The sequence below is a fragment of the Erythrolamprus reginae genome, chromosome 1, assembly GCF_031021105.1.
Source record: "Erythrolamprus reginae isolate rEryReg1 chromosome 1, rEryReg1.hap1, whole genome shotgun sequence".
Lineage (NCBI taxonomy): Eukaryota > Metazoa > Chordata > Lepidosauria > Squamata > Dipsadidae > Erythrolamprus > Erythrolamprus reginae.
The window spans coordinates 1,907,356-1,927,967 of NC_091950.1; the positions used below are offsets into that span (position 1 = coordinate 1,907,356).

The 20,612-nt window shown below is 43.9% G+C and overlaps 1 protein-coding gene across 1 annotated transcript; it reads left to right on the forward strand.

The window, feature by feature from the left end:
• Nucleotides 1-1,152: 1,152 nt before the first annotated feature.
• Nucleotides 1,153-18,679, forward strand: LOC139158175 (vomeronasal type-2 receptor 26-like). Its single transcript, XM_070735593.1, has 6 exons — nucleotides 1,153-1,175; nucleotides 7,668-7,959; nucleotides 9,004-9,840; nucleotides 13,238-13,456; nucleotides 15,538-15,667; nucleotides 17,775-18,679. The coding sequence occupies exons 1-6, from the start codon at nucleotides 1,153-1,155 to the stop codon at nucleotides 18,677-18,679; spliced, it is 2,406 nt and encodes an 801-aa protein (XP_070591694.1).
• The last annotated feature ends 1,933 nt before the right edge of the window (nucleotides 18,680-20,612 follow it).

Here is a 20,612-nt window from a genome sequence, read left to right on the forward strand (position 1 = left end):
TCTGTCTAGATCTTTCTGAATTCTGTGTCTATCCTCTGGGGTGTTGGCCACTCCTGCCAGCTTGGTGTCATCTGCGAATTTAATTAATTCCCCTTCTATTCCCTCGTCTAGGTTGTTGATAAATATGTTGAAGAGTACTGGGCCGAGGACTGATCCCTGTGGTACCCCGCTGCCTACCTCTTTCCATATGGATTTAGCCCCGTTGAGGGCTACTCGTTGGGTGCGATTGGTCAGCCAGTTTTCAATCCATCTTGTTGTGTTACTGTCGATTCCACTCTTCTTTACTTTGGAGAGTAGAAGGTTGTGGTCCACCTTGTCGAATGCTTTCTCTGGTCAATTGATTTGGTCACAGTGTCGAAAAATGAAATGAGGTTGGTTTGGCATGATTTGTTTCCTTAGTAGTATGGACATCCTTTGGCATTTTACTCTAGAATTGTTCCATTTTTTGTTCCTGTTTGAAATTCCTTCTCTTTGCATTCAAGATTTCATACAACAATTGAGCCCACAGGCAAAAGGTCTTCAATATACCTATTAAGCACATAATGTGTGGGAATCTAAGTTCGAAGAAAAACATTAAAAACATTGGAATCCTGGTGTTGGAGTTACTAGAGTTACAATTCAATTAGTTAGACAGACTTAAAGTACCATTTAACTTATTTAATAATATCCAGAACCAACAAACAAATAGAAACCATCTAGCCACAAGGAATCTCAGCCACATTTTTGTTTTCCTAGGTACCAGGAGGAGACCGTTAGAGGAAAATTCCAGAAGAGTGATGTGAGGGCCAAGAGGTCCCACTGGATGATTATGGACAATGGGGATTGGGCTATGTCCCTAGGGGGGTGGAAAAAGGGGTTTGATATACGTTTGTATTGCGCATTTTCTCAGACTTTTCTTTTCTTTCGATGCCTCTAGTTCTGATTTTGATAAATTCACTTTTCAACTTTTACAAAAAGGACTGAGTTTTATTTGTCTGAATTCTGATTGGCAAAGTCTGCCTTTACAGTCACTCCTGGAGAAGCAGTTCTACCAGGGCCTGGCAAATATGTCCTGACGCGAAAGCGAGGGAGATTCCTCCGGAGAGGACACTGCCCTCAAAAGCCTTCCTCCTCCGATACTTGAAAAAGAGGGAGCTCTGGAGCCTAGCGGAGATGACCAGTTCCAAGATGAGCTGGTGAGAAGAGCCCCCCAATGGTCAGCAGGATAATTGGAGCGAACTTTTACGGTTCGCAGAGGTTGCTTATAATAACTCATTACGTAGCAGTACAGAGTTCACTCCATTTAAACTAGTGAGTGGACAGGATTTTGTCCAATTCCAGAACTACCCCAAGATGACCCCAAGCATCCATCTTTAAAGGAGTGGGTAGCACAGTTAAAAGCAACCTTGTCAAAACGTCGCCAGAAATCTCTGAATCCTACACAGGAAGAAACCTGAATATGCCAAGACCTTCCTACCTGTACCTGTGAAAATCTACAAAAACATATAATAATATTCATATACATGATACTAGTAAAAGAGAATAAAAAGAAACATTAGGACAGGGGACGGAAGGCACGCTGGTGTACTTATTGACCTCTTAGTCTGAGGGTAAAGTTTAGTGGGTAAGGTAATGATACTACAGAGTCTGTTAGTGAGTTCCATGCATCAACTACTTGGTTACTAAAGTTGTATTTCCTGCAATCAAGTTTGGAGCAGTTTACATTAAGTTTATATCTATTGTGTGCTCATGTGTTGTTGTGGTTGAAGCTGAAGTAGTTGTTGACAGGAAGGACATTGTAGCAGATGGTCTTTGCTATAGCAACAGACATAGAGTGTCAACAACAATATGGAATCATAATTCCTATGTATACTACATTGGTTAGGCAACACCTGAATATTGCATCCAGCCTCAGAGACAGAAAAGCACATAGTTGCAAGCAATAATATGCAGCCAAATTTTTTACTGCCACACTGTGGGTGTGGCTTATTTTGTGGATGTGGCTTAATGGTCATGTGACTGGGTAGGAGTGGCTTCTCAGCCATGTGCCCAGGTGGGAGTGGCTTGAACGATCATCATCGTTCAATTGAATTGTTAAATTCTCAACTTACAACCTTCCCAGCGTCGCTCGCTGGGGTGACAATTTGCTTCGCGTTTCCCATGCTCTCTTTCCTGGGTCGCCCACCGCTTCAGGCTGGGTAGCTAGGCGAACGGGTGCTGCCAGAAGCATAAATGCTCTCCGTAGACTCGGGGCGGCTCACAACACAATAAAACAGTTCATGACAAATCTAATAATTTACAATTTAAAGTATTTAAAAAACTCCATTATTAAGCAAACATACATACAAACATACCATACATAAATTGTATAGGCCCGGGGGAGATATCTCAGTTCCCCCATGCCTGGCTACAAAGGTGGGTTTTAAGCAGTTTACGAAAGGCAAGGAGGGTAGGGGCAGTTCCAATCTCTGGGGGGAGCTGGTTCCAGAGAGTCGGGGCCACCACAGAGAAGGCTCTTCCCTTGGGGCCCGCCAACCGACATTGTTTACTTGACGGGACCCGGAGAAGGCCAACTCTGTGGGACCTAATCGGTCGCTGGCATTCGTGCGGCAGAAGGCGGTCTCGGAGATATTCTGGTCCGATGCCATGAAGGGCTTTAAAGGTCATAACCAACACTTTGAATTGTGACCGGAAATTGATCGGCAACCAATGCAGACTGCGGAGTGTTGGTTTAACAGGGGCATACCTGGGGAAGCCCATGACTGCTCTCACAGCTGCATTCTGCATGATCTGAAGTTTCCGAACACTTTTCAAAGGTAGCCCCATGCATAGTTCCCTCTAAGCTGAGCAGTGAGCAATCGCTCACTTAAAAATCATCATCAACTCAGAGTTTTCCAAACCTGCCCAGAAGCCGAGACGGAAAGAGTGAGAGGGAAGGAGAGAGAGAGGAAGAGAGAGAAACAGATAGAAAAAAGAGAGGAAGGAAAAGAGAAAGAAAAAGAATGGGAGTAAGGAAGAGAGAAAGAAAATCAAAATCTAGTTTGAAACTAGCTCAACTATTTAAGTGGCATTTTGATATTGATAGAGTTGCCCTATTATGAGCTCACTGTTATAGACACACAGTACAGTATTTTATTTTGAAATTCTCTGAGGCAAAACAGGGTGGGTTTTTTATTTGTTTGTTTGTTTGTTTATTTATTATTTCTGTGCCGCCCAGTCCTGAAGGGACTGCCGCTCAGACACTATACTTTTCCGCCCACCCCCCAAAAAAATTAGAGGGAACACTGGCCCCATGTAGAGAGCGTTACAGTAGTCGAACCTCGAGGTGATGAGGGCATGAGTGACTGTGAGCAGTGAGTCCCGGTCCAAATAGGGCTGCAACTGGTGCACCAGGCGAACCTGGGCAAACGCCCCCCTCACCACTTTATTCTATCTATGTCCCTCTTTGTACGACCCAAGATAGTATTAGCTTTTTTGGCTGCTGCAGCACATTGCTGGCTCATGTTCAAGTGATCATCCACTAGGACTCCAAAGTCCCTCTCACAGTTATTGTTTTTGAGCCAGGTCTCCCACCTAAACTGTACTTATACCTTTGATTTTTTTCCCCCCTGCCTAAATGTAAAACTTTGCTTTTCTCCACATTGAAATTCATACTGTTGGATAAGGTCCATTGTTCAAGTTTGTCAAGATCTTTTTGGATCTTGAGCTTGTCTTCTGGGGGTTTAGCTATTCATATCTGTTTAGTGTCATCTTTACTATCTTCATGTTGATCAAAACCTCAACTTCACCTTGACTCATAAGTCCACCTGCTCTGTGGATTAGCAACAAGAGACACAAACATGTTTGAACTCTGATGTTCAAACAGCACCTATTGCTCAGTGGGTGGGACAAGTGCTTTTCCTCACAATTATCAGAAGAACAGTAATTCTTAATGTATCTCTTGGGGATTTCAATCCACAGAAGTCTTCCAAGGTAAAACCTTGTTTTGTCTTCCAAAGAGCGAACTCTGGAATTTGGTGAGACTCGGCTGGTCTTCATGTAAAGCTCTGACACAGGTAAGAGAAAGCATGATTGATATAATAGAAGTGTATTGATTGAGTAGTCTTGCAACCTTATCATTGAAATAAAAAGAACATATCATCCAATTTTGGAATAAGATAGGATGAAATAAAGGGATAAAATACAAATGTGTCAATACAAAGAGATACCGTAGCAGGCAGCCACCCAGAAGACACGGAAGCTGTTGATTGTGCTAAAGACTGCCCATGCAATTCTACTTTTGCACAAACTCTAATCTAGAAGGGAAGCTGACCGGAATGAGTGGACTGCCTCTCCTCTCGTTCCTGCTTCTCTTCTGGCTCCTGGCTCCATTGACTGCGAAAAAGATTCAAACCATGTGTGTGCAGCCAAAACCTTCAAGGTTTTCATTTGAATGGGAATTTTACCAGCCTGGTGATCTGATTATAGGAGGGAATTTTCCCCTGGCATCTTATGCGACCTCCAGTATTCCAGACTTTCAAAAGCACCCATCTCTGATTTTTGAAAGAATTATGTAAGTTTCATCAAGAGGGGAAAGATGTAGACAGGATTATTTTCTTTGTTTTGGATTCAGGGGCTGCCCACAATCTGATCGGCTCAAAGTTGACTCATCCTTCATCCTTCCAAGATCAGTAAAATGGGGACCCAGATGGTTGCAGGAAATATACTGATTCTGTAAACCACTCCAATAATCCTATAAAGCACTATATAAATCTATTTATTTATTGGTTTTGTCAAGTACGTATTGGTGGTATACAAAGATACAATAATATTTATACACATAATACTAGTAAATAGAAACATTAGGACAGGGGACGGAAGGCACTCTGGTGCACTTACGCATGCCTCTTACTGACCTCTTAGGAATAGGAAGAGGTCAACAGTGGATAGTCTAAGGGTAAAGTTTTGGGGTAATGTCTAAGTGCTATTGCTACTGCTTTCTTAATAAAGAGCCAAATTGAAGAAAAAGGTCTAGAGTAGAATAGTATGGTATGGTACGGTATGGTATGGTATGGTATGGAATAGAATAGAATAGAATAGAATAGAATAACAGAGTTGGAAGGGACCTTAGAGGTCTTCTAGTCCAACCCCAGCTTAGGCAGAAGCTGCTATGAGACTGAGAGCATGTATATCAAGACAAATTCTTTGTGTGTCCAATCACACTTGGCCAATAACATTCTATTCTATTTTATTCACTCTAAGTATATTAAAATATTTATCCTTGGGTCTCAGTATTGTGATGTTATCCAGTTAATTAATTACAATTGCATGTAAAAGAATCTCATCTCTGTTGTTCCAAAGTAGTATGGACATCCTTTGGCATTTTGCTCCAGAATTGTTCCATTTTTTGTGGCTGTTTTAAATTCCTTCTCTTTGCCTTCAAGATTTCATACAACAACTGAGCCCACAGGCAAAAGGTCTTCAATATACCTATTAAGCACATAATGTGTGGGAATCCAAGTTCGAAGAAAAACATTAAAAACATTGGAATCCTGGTGTTAGAGTTACCAGAGTTATAATTCAATAAGTTAGACAGACTTTAACTTATTTAATAATATTCAGAACCAACAAACAAATAGAAACCATCTAACCACGAGGAATCTCAGCCACATTTTCGTTTTCCTAGGTACCAGGAGGAGACCGTTAGAGGAAAATTCCAGAAGAAGTTTGAAGAAATTGAAGAAAAAGGTCTAGAGTAGTATAGTATAGTATAGTATAGTATAGTATAGTATAGTATAGTATAGTATAGTATAGTATAGTATAGTATAGTATAGTATAGTATAGAATAGAATAGAATAACAGAGTTGGAAGGGACCTTAGAAGTCTTCTAGTCCAACCCCAGCTTAGGCAGAAGCTGCTATGAGAGAGAAGGAAAATGATTAGGAGGGAGAGAAGCAATTGGGGAGGCCTTCAGCCACTGGAGGAAAGTGAAGAAGGGAGGAAGAATAGAGGGGTATAAAATAATCTGGGATAAGGATGGAAAGGATTTTCTCCTTTCTCAGAAATCCATCCAAGTACAATCAAGGAACATTCTTTTAAAAGCCAAAACAACCCAATGGAACTTCTCATTTACTGCTCCAAGGTCACATAGCCAATTCCACCAACACACAAGAACTTTCCTATAACCTTCCACAAGATCGTCCCCAGATGATATGAATGATTGAATTGGATGAATGTGGGGTTTTAGATTTTTATTAATTTTGCAAATGTCTTTTAAAATAATTAGATTTCTTACATATATTGTTTGCATTTACAATGTTCTATGCCAGCGTTTCCCAACCGGTGTGCCGCGGCACACTAGTGTGCCGCGAGACACCGCCAGGTGTGCCGCGAAGCCTAGGGAAGCTCCAGCTGGGCGGGAGCCTAGGGAAGCTCCCACTCGCAGCTGTCCCCCGGCTACTGCCCGATGCAGCTGTTTCCGGCGCTCTCTTGCTGGGCCCCAAAGAAGGAAGGCGGGAAAAAAGGAGAGCTTCATTATTTGCGCCTCCTTTTTCCCACCTTCCTTCTTTGGAGCCCAGCAGGAAAGCGCTGGAAACAGCGGCATCTGGCAGTAGCCGGGGGACAGCTGCGAGCACCATTCCCCGTAAGTTGCCCCCTCTCCTCCTCCGCCACCGCCCCCTCTCCTCCGCCACCGCCGCCTCTCCTCCTCTGCCGCCGCTGCCTCTCCTCCTCCTCCGCCACCGCTGCCGCAGTAGCCGGGGGACAGCTGCGAGCACCATTCCCCGTAAGTTGCCCCCTCTCCTCCTCCGCCGCCGCCCCTCTCCTCCTCCTCCGCCGCCTCTCCTCCTCCTCCTCCGCCGCCTCTCCTCCTCCGCCGCTTCTGTCTTGAGGCACGATCTGCCCCCTTTCCTCCGCCGCCGCTTCCTGCCTTGGGGCGAGCAATCCGGGAATCCGGGACTGTGTGGCTTTGCGCCATGAAGAGAAAACGGCCGACTTTTCCCTGCTGCCTGAGCCGTTTTCTCTTCATGGCACAAAGCCACACAGTCCCGGACTCCCGGATCGCTTGCTTCTCCGGTCAGCAAAGCCATCTGCCCAGGAAAGCGTCGCGCATTGAAAAAGTCGGCCGCCGGCTCTCTCCCTCCACTCTCTCTCTGGCTCTCTCTCTTTCTTTTTCTCTCTGTTGCCGGCATGGTGAACGAGAGAGAAAGAAAGAGAGAGAAAAGGAGGGGAGAGAGAATGAGAGAGAAAGAAAGCAAGAGAGAGGGAAAGAAAGCAAGAGAGAGAGAGAGAAAGAGAGGGGGAAAGGAGGGAGAGGGAAAGACATAGAGGGAGGGAAGGAGGGAGAGAGAAAGAGAGCAAAAAAGAGAGGAAGAAAGAAAGAAAGAGGGATGGAGAGAGAGAAAGAAGGAAAGGAAGGAAGAGAGAGAAAGGGAGGGAGAAATAGAGTGAAATGGAGGAAGAGATTTTTTTGTCCAAACTTTTCTTTAGCTCCCCCCCATCCCCCCCCTCAGTGTTCCCCAGAATTTTGAAAATATGAATAATGTGCCGCGGCTCAAAAAAGGTTGGGAAACACTGTTCTATGCTACCTTGAGTCGTTTCAAGAAGGGCAGCATAGAAGTCAAATGGATGGATGGATGGATAGATGGAGGATGGATGGATGGATGAATGACTGATTGAATAAATGTTTCCCAATCTTTTTTTCATTATAGCCTCCTACCCCCAAACTACCAGTATTTCCTGGCCTTGATGTTTACTGTCATGGAGGTGAACAAGGAACTGGCTCTCCTCCCCAACATCTCACTTGGCTTCCATATTTATGAAAATCACCAGTGGGAGAGGAGGATTTTCTTATTCAGCCTCTCTCTGCTCTCCACACGAGGCCGAATGGTTCCAGGTTACAAATGTGACAGAAAGAACCCTCTGCTCTCTGTCATTGGAGGTCACAACCCTGATTTCTCAAGGCAGATGGCCTCCATCTTCAGCATCTTCAAGGTGCCACAGGTAAGGAGGTTCCTTTAGATAGAGTTATGGACAGAAACCAAGGAGGAAAACCAATGTGTTTGGGATGGGGAATATGACTTAGATAATCCATGCTATATCATCTTTCTGCACCTTTCAATTGAGCTTTTTTCTTTGTATCAGGTTGATGGTTTGTTCTTTGATTTCTGATCTATCACAACCAGGCAAAATAGGGAACTGGTGGCTCTTTTTAAGAAGGGAGGAAGAGGAAGTAAATTAACTTGACTGGTGGGGCAATAAACCACAGAATGGGGAAGATTAAAGTCATCATGGCCTGGGAGAAACCCCACTTAGCAGTAGCAACTGTGAAAGAGATCTTGGAGTCTTGGTGGATAATCAACTAAACATGAGCCAGCAATGTGCTGCAGCGGCTAAAAAAGCCAATACAATCCTAAGCTGCACCCACAGGGGAATACACTCCAAGACCAGGGATGTATTAATAACACTCTACTATGCCCTGGTCTGATCACATCTGGAGTACTGCATTCAGTTCTGGTCACCACACTTCAAAAGAGACATTGAAACTCTGGAGAAGGTACAGAAAAGAGCAACCGAAATGGGGGCTAGAAACCAAGACTTATGAAGAGAGATTGTGGGAACTGGGCATGGGTAGCCTTAAGAAAAGGAGGGCCAGAGGGGACATGATAGCAGCCTGCAGGTACTTGAATGGTTGCCACAGAGAGGAGGGGGTCACTCTATTTTCCAGGGCACCAAAGGGCCTGATGAGGAACAATGGTTGGAAGCTGACCAAGGAGAGATTCAACCTGGAAATAAGGAAGAACTTCCTGACGGTCAGACCGATCAACCAGTGGAACGGCCTGCCAGCAGAGGTTGTGAACTCCCCAACTCTGGACATTTTCAAGAGGAGATTGGACAGTCATTTGACTGGGGTGCTGTAGAATTTCCTGCTTAAGCAGAGGGTTGGACTGAATGACCTGCAAGGTCCCTTTCAACTCTAATAATAAATAAATAAATAAATCATTAAACTTTATTTTTTCTTTGAAAGAGAATTCTCACTTTTCCTAGCTTGGAGTTGGCTTTGACTTTTCTCCAGAAGACAGAGCAGTATATCGTTCCTTCTTCCGGAACAATCCCAAGGAATTTCCCCAGTATGTGGGTTTAGTCCAGCTGCTCCTATATTTCCAATGGAACTGGGTTGGGCTTCTGGCCCCCCAAAATGACAATGGAGAACGTTTCATCTCCTCTCTGGTGCCAATGCTGAAGGAGAAGGAGATCTGCTTGGCCTTCACTGAAATGATGGAATCTGATCTTCATGCTGCTTCTGCATTGGAATTATTTCCTACTTTCAACACTTGGTCTAAGAGTGAAGTGATCATTCTGTTTGGAGACCCCAGTGCTGTTACAAATGTACAAGTGGTTGTGTATAGTTATAGAATATATAGAAATGCACCATTTCTGAAAGTTTGGATCTTTACATCCAATTGGAAACTTAACGGGATCAACTCTCAATATATATTGCAAGGTGTAAAGCCCTTCCATGGAGCTTTGCATTTTAGGGACTACACAGGGGATGTCTCAGAATTCAGCCGTTTTCTCAGGTCTTTAGACCCTTGGAACCCACGAGGAGATTCCTTTCTCCCGCTGTGGTGGGGATTGGTCTTTGACTGCAAGATCCACAAACCAGGCCAGATCCCTCCAAAGGAGGAAAAACCATGCACAGGAAAAGAGAATTTGCAGAATCTTCCATCTTACATATTTGAAGCAATCATGACAGGCGAAAGCTACAATATCTACAATGCCATTTATGCTGTGGCACATGCGTTACATGCAACGTATGGATCCAGAGGCCAACCAGCCATGTTAAGACTTGGAAAGAGGAGCTCAAATATCCAGTCATGGCAGGTAATTCCTGAGACTTTTTTAAAAAATCCACTCCACAGATCTTTGGAGAGGAAGCTCCCCTTGTGCATTTTTGGAAATAATTTTATTTGTTTGTTTGTTTGTTTGTTTGTTTGTTTGTTCGTTCATTCATTCATTCATTCATTCATTCATTTATTTATTGTTAGATTTGAAAGGGATCCTGTAGGTCATCAAGTCCAACCCCCTGCCTGAGCAGGAATCCTAAAGCCCCCCAGCCAAGTGGCAGTCCAATCTCCTCTTGAAAGTGTCCAGAGTTGGGGAGTTCACAACCTCCGAGGCAGGTTGTTCCACTGGTTGATCGCTGTGACCGTCAGGAAGTTCTTCCTTACTTCTAGGTTGAATCTCTCCTTGGTCAGTTTCCAGCTGTTGTTCCTCGTCCGGCCCTCTGGTGCTCTGGAGAATAGAGTGGCCCCCTCCTCTCTGGGGCAACCCCTCATATACCTATATACAGCTATCATGTCCCCTCTGGCTCTCTTTTCTCTATCCATGCCCAGTTCCCGCATAAATATTTGCATGGCATTGTATCACTGCATCAAATCGGACTCAAACCAGATGGAAACAGTATGGAGATTCTATTAGAGATAGAACTGGAAAAATAAACCTGTTTTTCATACGATTTGTGTAGGAAAGACCTTCCTAAAAGTTCTTCAAAATTCTTCAAAGATTGTTTCATAAAGTGATCATTCTGGGGGGTGGGGGGGCATCATCCCAGATCAACAGAGAACATAAACCAAGATGGAAACTCTGCTGGAGGCTTCAATTGTTCTAGTGGGAATATCTGCAGGACCATCTCAGTTTCCTTCTGAAGGTAGACTTGGAGACAATGATAATGATAACGATGAGGGGGATATTATCCATTCAGCTATATCCAACTCTTGGCAGTTCTATACGCCAGGTCTCTCCACATCTTCAGATCTTGACCTACTTTTCAAAAAGACACTCAACTCAGCTCATTGTAATCTTGGTTTAGTTTTTATGGCTTAGCATGCTGTGTGACTCAGCCCATGTATTGAGTTTGCCATTTGTTGCACAACCTCTGTCAACTTTAGCACACACAACAGGGCTTAACGTAGTCTAAAAATCATTTCTGAAATGCCTAAATATGAGTTTATAGAATAGAATAGAATAGAATAGAATAGAATAGAATAGGCTGAAAGGTTCAACTACACCTTACTCTACTATGGTAGCTTCAGTGTCCCCTTGCTCCTTCCACCAAATGATTCATCCTTCTTTTAGTTCTCCACTCCAATGACCTTTCTCTCTTACCCCATCCCCTGTGCCCTTCAGTGTTTCATTCACATGGGCTTTTGGCTTTTATGGCTTTGTAGGTCGTGGGAACTGGTTTTCTAGCCTAACAAAGAGAAGGTTTGAGGGTGAATTGATAGCAGTTGCCCAAACTTTGAGCAACTGTCACAGAAAAAAGAAGCTCAATTTATCTCCAGACAACGGGAGGGCAGGACAAGAAATAATAGATGGAAGATTATCAAAGAGAGATCCAGCCTAGAATTAAGGAAAAAAAATCATTATAGTGAGAATAATTAGAAATAAAGAAACAGAAAACTGGCAGCAGAAAACAACTTACTGGTCCATTGACTCTGCCCTTTGTTTTTGTTTTCTTTGCAATCTGTGCATTTATTTTTCTTTTAATTTCTACTTTTATAGTTTCTTTATTTTTATGTTATTTTTTTTAATTTTTGTCAGATGACTGGGATGTTATCCCAAGCAAGCTTAATCCCATTTGCAGGTGATTGACCCACTAGCTCTGCTGGAAATCAGTTCTAACTTTATCTGTCTGTCTGTCTGTCTGTCTGTCTGTCTGTCTGTCTGTCTGTCTGTCTGTCTCTCTCTCTCTCTCTCTCTATCTATCTATCATCTATCTATCTGATTTCTAGGCTGCCCTTCTCCTGAGATTCGGGGTGGCTTACAACATGAATTACAGATTTAAAGCAGAAATCAGAATTAATCTAACCAACCCAATCTAATAAAAACTTAAAAACAGTTTACTCAACCACCCCATCTAATATATTAATCTATCATACCAATCATTCAATCAATGGCAGGGGCTGGCATAAGATAATAATTTATGAAATAATTTATTGAGATCTTTGTATATAGATATGATTCACATAAAATTGCAGCTGAAAAACCATGATAAAAATGCCCATTGTGAAAGAGAAGTTTTTGAAGTTTTGGGGAAGCAATTAATTTTTTTTGTTATTCCTCATTGCTCACATCTTCATCAAAGAAACTTCTAGATTGTCAGATATTACATTAAACTGATCAGATTTTAAGATTGAGAAAGAGGGACACCACTGAGCGGGACAGGGGACCTAAAAAAAGTTTAGCCAAAAAAAAATTAGCAAAAAAAATCTCTCTCTCTCTTCCTCCCTCCCTTTCTATCTATTTCTCTCTCTTTCTCTCTCCTTCCCTCTTTTTCTTTCTCTCTCTTTCCCCCCTCTTACTTTTTCCCTTCCATCCTCTCTTTTTTGCTCTCTCTTTCTCTCTCTCTTCCTCCCTCCCTCGCTCTATCTGTCTTTCCCTCTCCCTCCTTCCCTCCCCCTCTCTCTTCCTCCCATTCTACTTCTTTTTCTCTCTCACTCTCTTTCTCTTTCTTCCTCTCTTTTCTCTCTCTCTTTCTCTCTCTTCCCTGCCCCAATGGTGTCCGTGTGGAGGCGAAGGTAGGAGAGGAGGCAGAGGGGTGAAGTGGGTCTGAAGGCTCAGCAAGTGCTTCCCTTCTCCCATGAAGTCTCTGCCCAGTGGACCTGGACAGCCCCCTGACGTGCCCTCCAAGTTCCTCTGCTGTTCTTTCACACACACTGTCCAGCTCAAGACCAACATAGAAGGCCAGCTGCAGGGTGTGTGTGTGTGGAAGGATGCCCCTCAGTTCTGCTGCCCCATTCCTCACCCATGCAGCTGGCCTTCCTCTTTCTAGCAGGGGGCTGGGAAGGAAGAGCAGCCAGCAGGGACCAGGCCGGCCCTTAAGCTCCTCCCAGGTCACAGCAAATCCTCCCGCTTGCTGTTCCCTCTTCTGCAGGGATGCAGCACCAGGACATGAATGGGGCCATCCGGGAGCAGGGCAGGGGAAACAGGCAAGCAAAGGCCCTGCACAGCTGGCCTGAGGTCAGCACAGAGAGCCCAGAATCCACTTCCTCCAGCCTTTTCCCAAGGGGGCTGGTTGGGTGGAAAAAAAGTGGGACATTTTTCAGAGGGCGCGGATGCTGGACAAATGATGAAAAAGTGTGACTGTCCCACTGAAAGCAGACATCTGGTCACCTTATATTATATCTATCTCATAAGATGATAGGCCAGCCCAGAATGATAGAAGCCATTTGTGGCTTCAGCCAATTATTCCAATAATTGAAGGTCTTTTTTCTTTCAGATTCTTCCCTATTTGAGAAAAGTCCACTTCAACAACAGTGCTAGAGATGAAATCTCCTTCTCAGAAAATGGACTGGGGTCTGCTCGCTATGATCTTCTCAACTGGCTTTTCTTCCCCAATTTATCTTTTGTCCCCGTGAAAGTTGGACAGATAAATCCTGGTGCTCCCCAAGGCCAGGATTTCACCATTAACTCTGATGCAATTGTCTGGGCAAGACAGGTGAGCTGGAAGGCCTTTTTGAAGTTATAGTTGGCTTTTCTATTGTTAAGGTGGTTATTTTGAGGGTGTATGTTTAGGTAAAAGTCAATCATGCTATGGTCACTGTTAGAAAAGGGTTCTTTTATTTGTAAATTGAGCGTAGACTGTTGCAGAAGATGAGGTCAAGACAATTGTTAAGTCTAGTGTTGTCAGTAACTAGTTGATCTAGTCCTAGGCTAGTAATGGCATTGTAAAGGGTTGAATGTATGGGTTCAGTGGAACATTCGTTTAGGGCCCAGTTTATATGTGGAAGGTTTAAGTCTCCAAGAAATATAAGAGGATGTGGGTGGGAGCTTGCCCATGTTAGCAGTGAGATTAGCTTGTTCACGTGTGTGATATCATAATCTGGAGCTCTATAATACAGAAAGAAGTAAAGTGTGGTATCTAAAGTCAGTTCACAGATGATGGTTTCAGGAAGATAAAGTTCTTGTTTAAGAACAAGAGAGGGAGAGGGGCGGCATACAAATCCAATAAATTATTATTATTAAATTATTAACTTGCACTTTCTTAAGGTTGAGTGATTTCTTGTAGAAGATTGCAACACCACCTCCTCTGCGGGATTCACGGTCAGAACGGTAAACTTGATAGTCACTTACTGTGATAATGGAGTCTGGGAGGGATTCATTTAACCATGTTTCACAGATAAATGTGATGTCGAATTTAGCAGTTTGTAGTAAAAGAAGGAGTTCAGGTATATTATTAATGATGCTTCTTGAGTTCATCAGTTTACATTTGAGATTAGAAATGGATGTTGTTGAGGAAGTATATGCATACCTAGTCTTGGTTTATTGAGAGTTGATTTTGAGTAGTGATGGATTGGAAGTTAGGTTGGTTGTGGGCGATGGTGGTTTGATCTTGGTTGAGGGTACATTGGAGGTTGGGGTGGTTTTGGTTGATGATGGTTTGGGGGTTGGTTGGTGGATTGCGTAACTTGGTTTTGATGTAGCCGGTAGTCGATATAAAGATCAGTTTGGCCATATGATTATCTAGTCATACACATATGACTATCTGCTGGATATCTGCTAGATTTCCATGTTTATCCTTGATAACTCAGGGGTCACTCTGCTCACTCCTTAACAGGCTGATAATGGAAACAGAAATTAGAAACATAGAAAGGTAAAAACATAGAAGATTGACGGGAGAAAAAGACCTCATGATCCATCTAGTCTGCCCTTATACTATTTCCTGTATTTTATTTTAGGATGGATCTATTTTTATCCCAGGCATGTTTAAATTCAGTTCCTGTGGCTTTACCAACACGTCTGCTGGAAGTTTGTTCCAAACATCTACTACTCCTTCAGTAAAATAATATTTTCTCACATTGCTTCCCCCAACTCACCTCAAATTAACAAATCAATAAAGAACGCATATTTAATGTACAGTAATACCTCGTCTTACGAACTTAATTGGTTCCAGGACGAGGTTCGTAAGGTGAAAAGTTCGTAAGATAAAACAATGTTTCCCATAGGAATCAATGGAAAAGCCAATAATGCATGCAAGCCCATAAGGAGAATCCAAAATATTAAGGCTTAAGAAAAAAAAGGGGTGGCCAGACAAAGGTGAGGCGAACAGAGTGGGGGGAGGGAGTCCCAATGAAGCAAGATGAAAGAGCCTCTCTTGAGCTCCATGAGTCCCTGCCTCCCATTTTTGTCCCCCCCCCACTCTGCTCATCTGCCCCACACCTTTCTCTTCCCTTGAGCTCCATGAGTCTTTTCTTCCTGTTTTTATCCCCCCTACTCTGCCCAGCAGAGTGCCCATTTGTGCGATCCTGGCATTCCCCTCCTGGGATTTCCCTACAGCATTGCAAAAACCCGTAAGTCAGGAGGTGGCGTTTCCCATGGAGGGGAGCCTCAGGGGATCCCAGGATCGCAAAATGCTGCCCAGAGGCGGGGCACCTCAGTGGCGGCGACAGGTTCGTAAGGTGAAAAAAGTTCGTAAGAAGAGGCAAAAAAATTCCGAACCCTGGGTTCGTATCTCAAAAATTTCATATGATGAGGGGTTCGTATCACGAGGTACCACTGTATTTCTCTTTTCTCTCTTAGAAAGTGCCCTTTGCCAGGTGTGGCATGAAGAGGTGCCAGGCAGGAGAGTGGAGAAGAGTACCACAGGGCAAGCAGATCTGTTGTTACCAATGTGTCCCTTGTCCAGAAGGAACCATTTCTAACCAGACAGGTAGAGCACACTTTCATTGTAGACCTGCCAGGTTCAAAGAGGCAAACATCAATTGCATTGTCATTTATGGTAGATTGACATTCTTCAAAAAAAAATCATGCTTTTCAGCAGAACCTCTGAAATCATGGATCTAAACTGTCCTGCCCCCCACCACACCCACCACACCAGCTTTTCTGCTTCTCAGCAATTTAATGCAGGGTAATTCCAGAGCACAATTTGTGAGTTCCCTACTTGACTTTCTAGTCCTACTCTTAATCCAAGAACATCTAGGACAGTGATGGCAAAGCTTTTTTTCCTCGGCTGCCAAAAGAGCATGTATGCACGCTATCATGTGTGCACAAATGCCCACACCCATAATTCATTGCCTGGGGAGGGCAAAAAAAGCTTCCTCTACTGCCCAAAGGCTCTCTGGTGGCCAGAAATGACCTGTTTCCCAACTTCTGGTGACCCAGGGGGCTCATGTTTCTCCCTACTCGGCTCCAAAGGCTTCCCTTCTGGAGATTCTCTTCCCCATCCCTTCTGGAGGCTCTCTGGAAGCCCAAAACACCCTCCCAAAGCCTCTGTGTGAACCAAAAATCAGCTGAATGGTACACACAATAATAGGCTGATGGGGTCTGGATGGGTGTCAACAGACTCAAACTCAACCCTGATAAGACGGAGTGGCTGTGGGTTTTGCCTCCCAAGGACAATTCCATCTATCCGTCCATCACCCTGGGAGGGGGGGAATTATTGACCCCCTAGGAGAGGGTCCGCAACTTGGGCGTCCTCCTCGATCCACAGCTCACATTAGAGAAATATGTTTCAGCTGTGGCGAGGGGGGTGTTTGCCCAGGTTCACCTGGTGCACCAGTTGCGGCCTTATTTGGACCGGGAGTCACTGCTCACAGTCACTCATGCTCTCATCACCTTGAAGCTTGACTACTGTAATGCTCTCTACATGGGGCTACCTTTGAAAAGTGTTCGGAAACTTCAGATCGTGCAGAATGCAGCTGCGAGAGCAATCATGGGCTTTCCCAAAAACGCCCATATAACACCAACACTCCGCAGTCTGCTTTGGTTGCCGATCAGTTTCTGGTCACAATTCAAAGTGTTGGTCATCACCTATAAAGTCCTTCATGGCACTGGACCAGGGTATCTATGAGACCGCCTTCTGCCGCATGAATCCCACAGAGTCCCACAGAGTGGGCCTTCTCCGGGTCCCATCAACAAAACAATGTGGGGGGGGGCAGGGGGAAAGCCTTCTCTGTGGCGGCCTCAGCCCCCTGGAACCAACCCTCTGGAGATTAGAATTGCCCCCACCCTCCTTGCCTTTCGTAAGCTCCTTAAAACCCACCTCTGCCATCAGGCATGGGGGAACTGAGATATTCTTCACCCCTAGGCCTTTACAATTTATGCATGTTATGTTTGTTTGTAGGGATGTTTGGTTTTACAATAAGGGTTTTTTAGTTGTTTTAGTATTGGATTTATATGATATTTTTTATTACTGTTGTTAGCCACCCCGAGTATATGGAGAGGGGCGGCATACAAATCAATCAATCAAATAAATAAACAAACAAACAAACAAACAAACAATAATTTATTAGATTTGTATGCTGCCCCTCTCCGAGGACTCTGGATGGCCCACACATGCACGTTGGAGCTGAGCTAGGGCAATGGCTCGCGTGTCAGCAGAAATGGCTCTGTGTTCTGCTGGTGGCACCTGTGCCATAGGTTTGCCATCACCCATCTAGGAAATCCAGCTAGCTAACTTTCCATGAAACAGTGGGGTATGAGGTTGAAGCTTTCCTGTTCATTATCTAGAGGATGTTTCTTCTGTTATCCAGGAGATTCACAGACCTGTTGGAGAAAAGGGAGATAATAATAATTTATTAGATTTGTATGCTGCCCCTCTCCAAAGACTATCATCCATCTAACTATGTCTGCCTACCCTTCCCTGCGGGGGAAAAAAAGTCAGAATGAGTCATTGCAAAATACAAAGCAGAGGAGTTGCGCAAAAGAACTGAAAACAATCTGGTCTCAGACTCACTTTCCCCGCAGGATAATCAATATTGATGGATGATTTGTCCTTTTTCATTCTTCATGTAATGCAAAGTGACTCTTGATTTCAGATGCAGCTTCCTGTGACCCCTGCCCAGAAGACCAATATCCCAACAAGGACAAGATCCAGTGCATTGCCAAGAAGATTCACTACCTCTCCTACCAGGAGGCCCTGGGATACACTTTAATCTCTCTCAGTCTATCTCTCTCCATGATCACAATGGCAGTTCTGGCAATTTTCTGTAAACATCGTGACACTCCAGTTGTCAAGGCCAACAACCGAGATCTCACCTACATCCTCCTGGTCTCCCTCCTGCTCTGCTTCCTCTGCTCCTTCCTCTTCATTGGGAGACCCAGAAAGCTCACTTGTCTCTTCCGACAATCTGCCTTTGCCATCGTATTTTCCCTCGCGGTTTCCTCTGTCTTGGCAAAAACTGTCATGGTGGTTTTGGCCTTCATAGCCACCAAACCTGGAAACAAGGCAAGGAAGCTCTTAGGAAAACCACTAACCAACTCCATTGTCTTAGCCTGTCCCCTGATCCAAGGAGTTCTTTGTACCACCTGGCTGGTAACCTTTCCCCCATTTCCCAATGTGGACTTCCATTCCTTGACTGGAGAGACCATTTTGGAATGTAATGAAGGCTCTCCTTTAATGTTTTATGCTGTCCTAACCTACCTGGGTTTCCTGGCCTTCGTCAGTTTCACTGTGGCCTTTCTGGCTAGGAAATTGCCTGACAGCTTTAACGAAGCCAAGTTCATTACTTTCAGCATGCTGGTCTTTTGCAGTGTTTGGATCACCTTCCTCCCCACCTACCTGAGCACCAAAGGGAAGTCCATGGTGGCCGTGGAGGTCTTCTCCATCTTGGCCTCTGGGGCTGGGCTCTTGGCTTGCATCTTTTTCCCTAAATGCTTCATTATTCTATTAAGGCCCCATCTTAACTGTCGAGAAAATATAATGAGGCCCAAGAAACTATGACTAATTTAGTTTTTGAGAACTTTTATTTTCATTTTTTTACTTGTTCATTTTATCAGATTTCTCAAAAATCTAAAATGAGGGAAAGGATTTTGCAGGGAAGGGATTTCGCTGCTGGTTCACTTTCTTCCATGTCACGTGGCTGCACAATCAAAAGTGTGTTACAATATATGTTGGGGGGAGGGCTTGCTATCATTGCTTTTAAGCATGTTCGTTTCCATCGATCTCTGAAAGTTTCCTGAATCTTGTACCATTTTTTCATTCAACTGATTATATTTTTTAACCAAAAAATTCTAGAATTTAAATAATCCACATTGTTTTTCCATCTATTAATTGAAAAATAATTTATGAGTAAATAAAGTAATATGAAGTAGATACTTACAAACTTTTCCTGCCCCTGCTATTCTTACTATTTTATAATGTTTATTGATAAAGAAGGAAGGATGGAGAGATGAAAGAAAGGAAGGAAGCACGGATGAGAATAAATGTTTTCTCAGGAGTCAAAATATTTGCAACAAATGTTTCTTAGATTTCAAATACATATGTATTGAATATATTTGTGTTAGAAAAGCCCAACAACGAAATTCAACAGTAGTCCAAGAGAACAATAAAAGAGAAGTTTATTCATGTATATTTCCCCTATGATCAGATCTAAAATCTCCAAATCACAAGATGCAAAATTACATTATTATTATTATTATTATTATTATTATTATTATTATTATTATTATTATTAATTAGATTTGTATGCCGCCCCTCTCCGCAGACTCGGGGTGGCTCACAACAATAACAAGAACAATGTAAGAACAAATCTAATAATTTTTTTTAAAAAACACGCTAAAAACCCCATTATTAAAAGCAAGCATACACACAAACTTACCATGTATAAACTGTATAGGCCCGGGGGAGATGTCTCAGTTCCTCCATGCCTGACGGCAGAGATGGGTCTTAAGAGCTTTATGGAGAGCAAGGAGGGTGGGGGCAGTTTTAATCTCCAGGGGGAGCTGGTTCCAAAGGGTCGGGGCCGTCACAGAGAAGGCTCTTCTCCTGGGTCCCGCCAAATGACATTGTTTAGTCGATGGGACCCGGAGAAGGCCAACTCTGTGGGACCTAACTGGCCGCTGGGATTCGTGCGGCAGAAGGTGGTCCCTGAGATAATCTGGTCCGATGCCATGAAGGGCTTTATAGGTCATAACCAACACTTTGAATTGTGACCGGAAACTGATCGGCAACCAATGCAGACTGCGGAGTGTTGGTGTAACATGGGCATGCCTTGAGAAGCCCATGATTGCTCTCACAGTTGCATTCTGCACAATCTGAAGTTTCCGAACACTTTTCAAAGGTAGCCCCATGTAGAGAGCATTACAGTAGTCGAGCCTCAAGGTGATGAGGGCATGAGTGACTGTGAGCAGTGAGTCCCGGTCCAGATAGGGCCACAACTGGTGCACCTGGCAAACCTGGGCAAACACCCCCCTCACCACAGCTGAAAGATCTTTCTCTAATGTGAGCTGTGGATCGAGCAGGACGCCCAAGTTGTGGACCCTCTCTGGGGGGGTCATTGATTCCCCCCCCAGGGTAATGGACGGACAGATGGAATTGTCCCTAGGAGGCAGGACCCACAGCCACTCCGTGTTGTCTGGGTTGAATCTGAGTCTGTTGACACCTATCCAGGCCTCAACGACCTCCAGGCACCGGCACATCACTTCCACTGCTTCGTTGACTGGACATGGGATGGATAAATGCTACATATAAATACATTTCACGTCTTCGACCTTATTCCTCCTACTTCATTCTCTACTTTCTGCTCCTTACATATTACTTTACATAGTTACTTTCACAGAGCTTTCCAACTTGGAAACACCCCTAAAACATCCATCTCCCTCATAAAGCTCATTTCCTCAATGTTATGTATTGAACAGGTCAGTGTGTCTTTTTT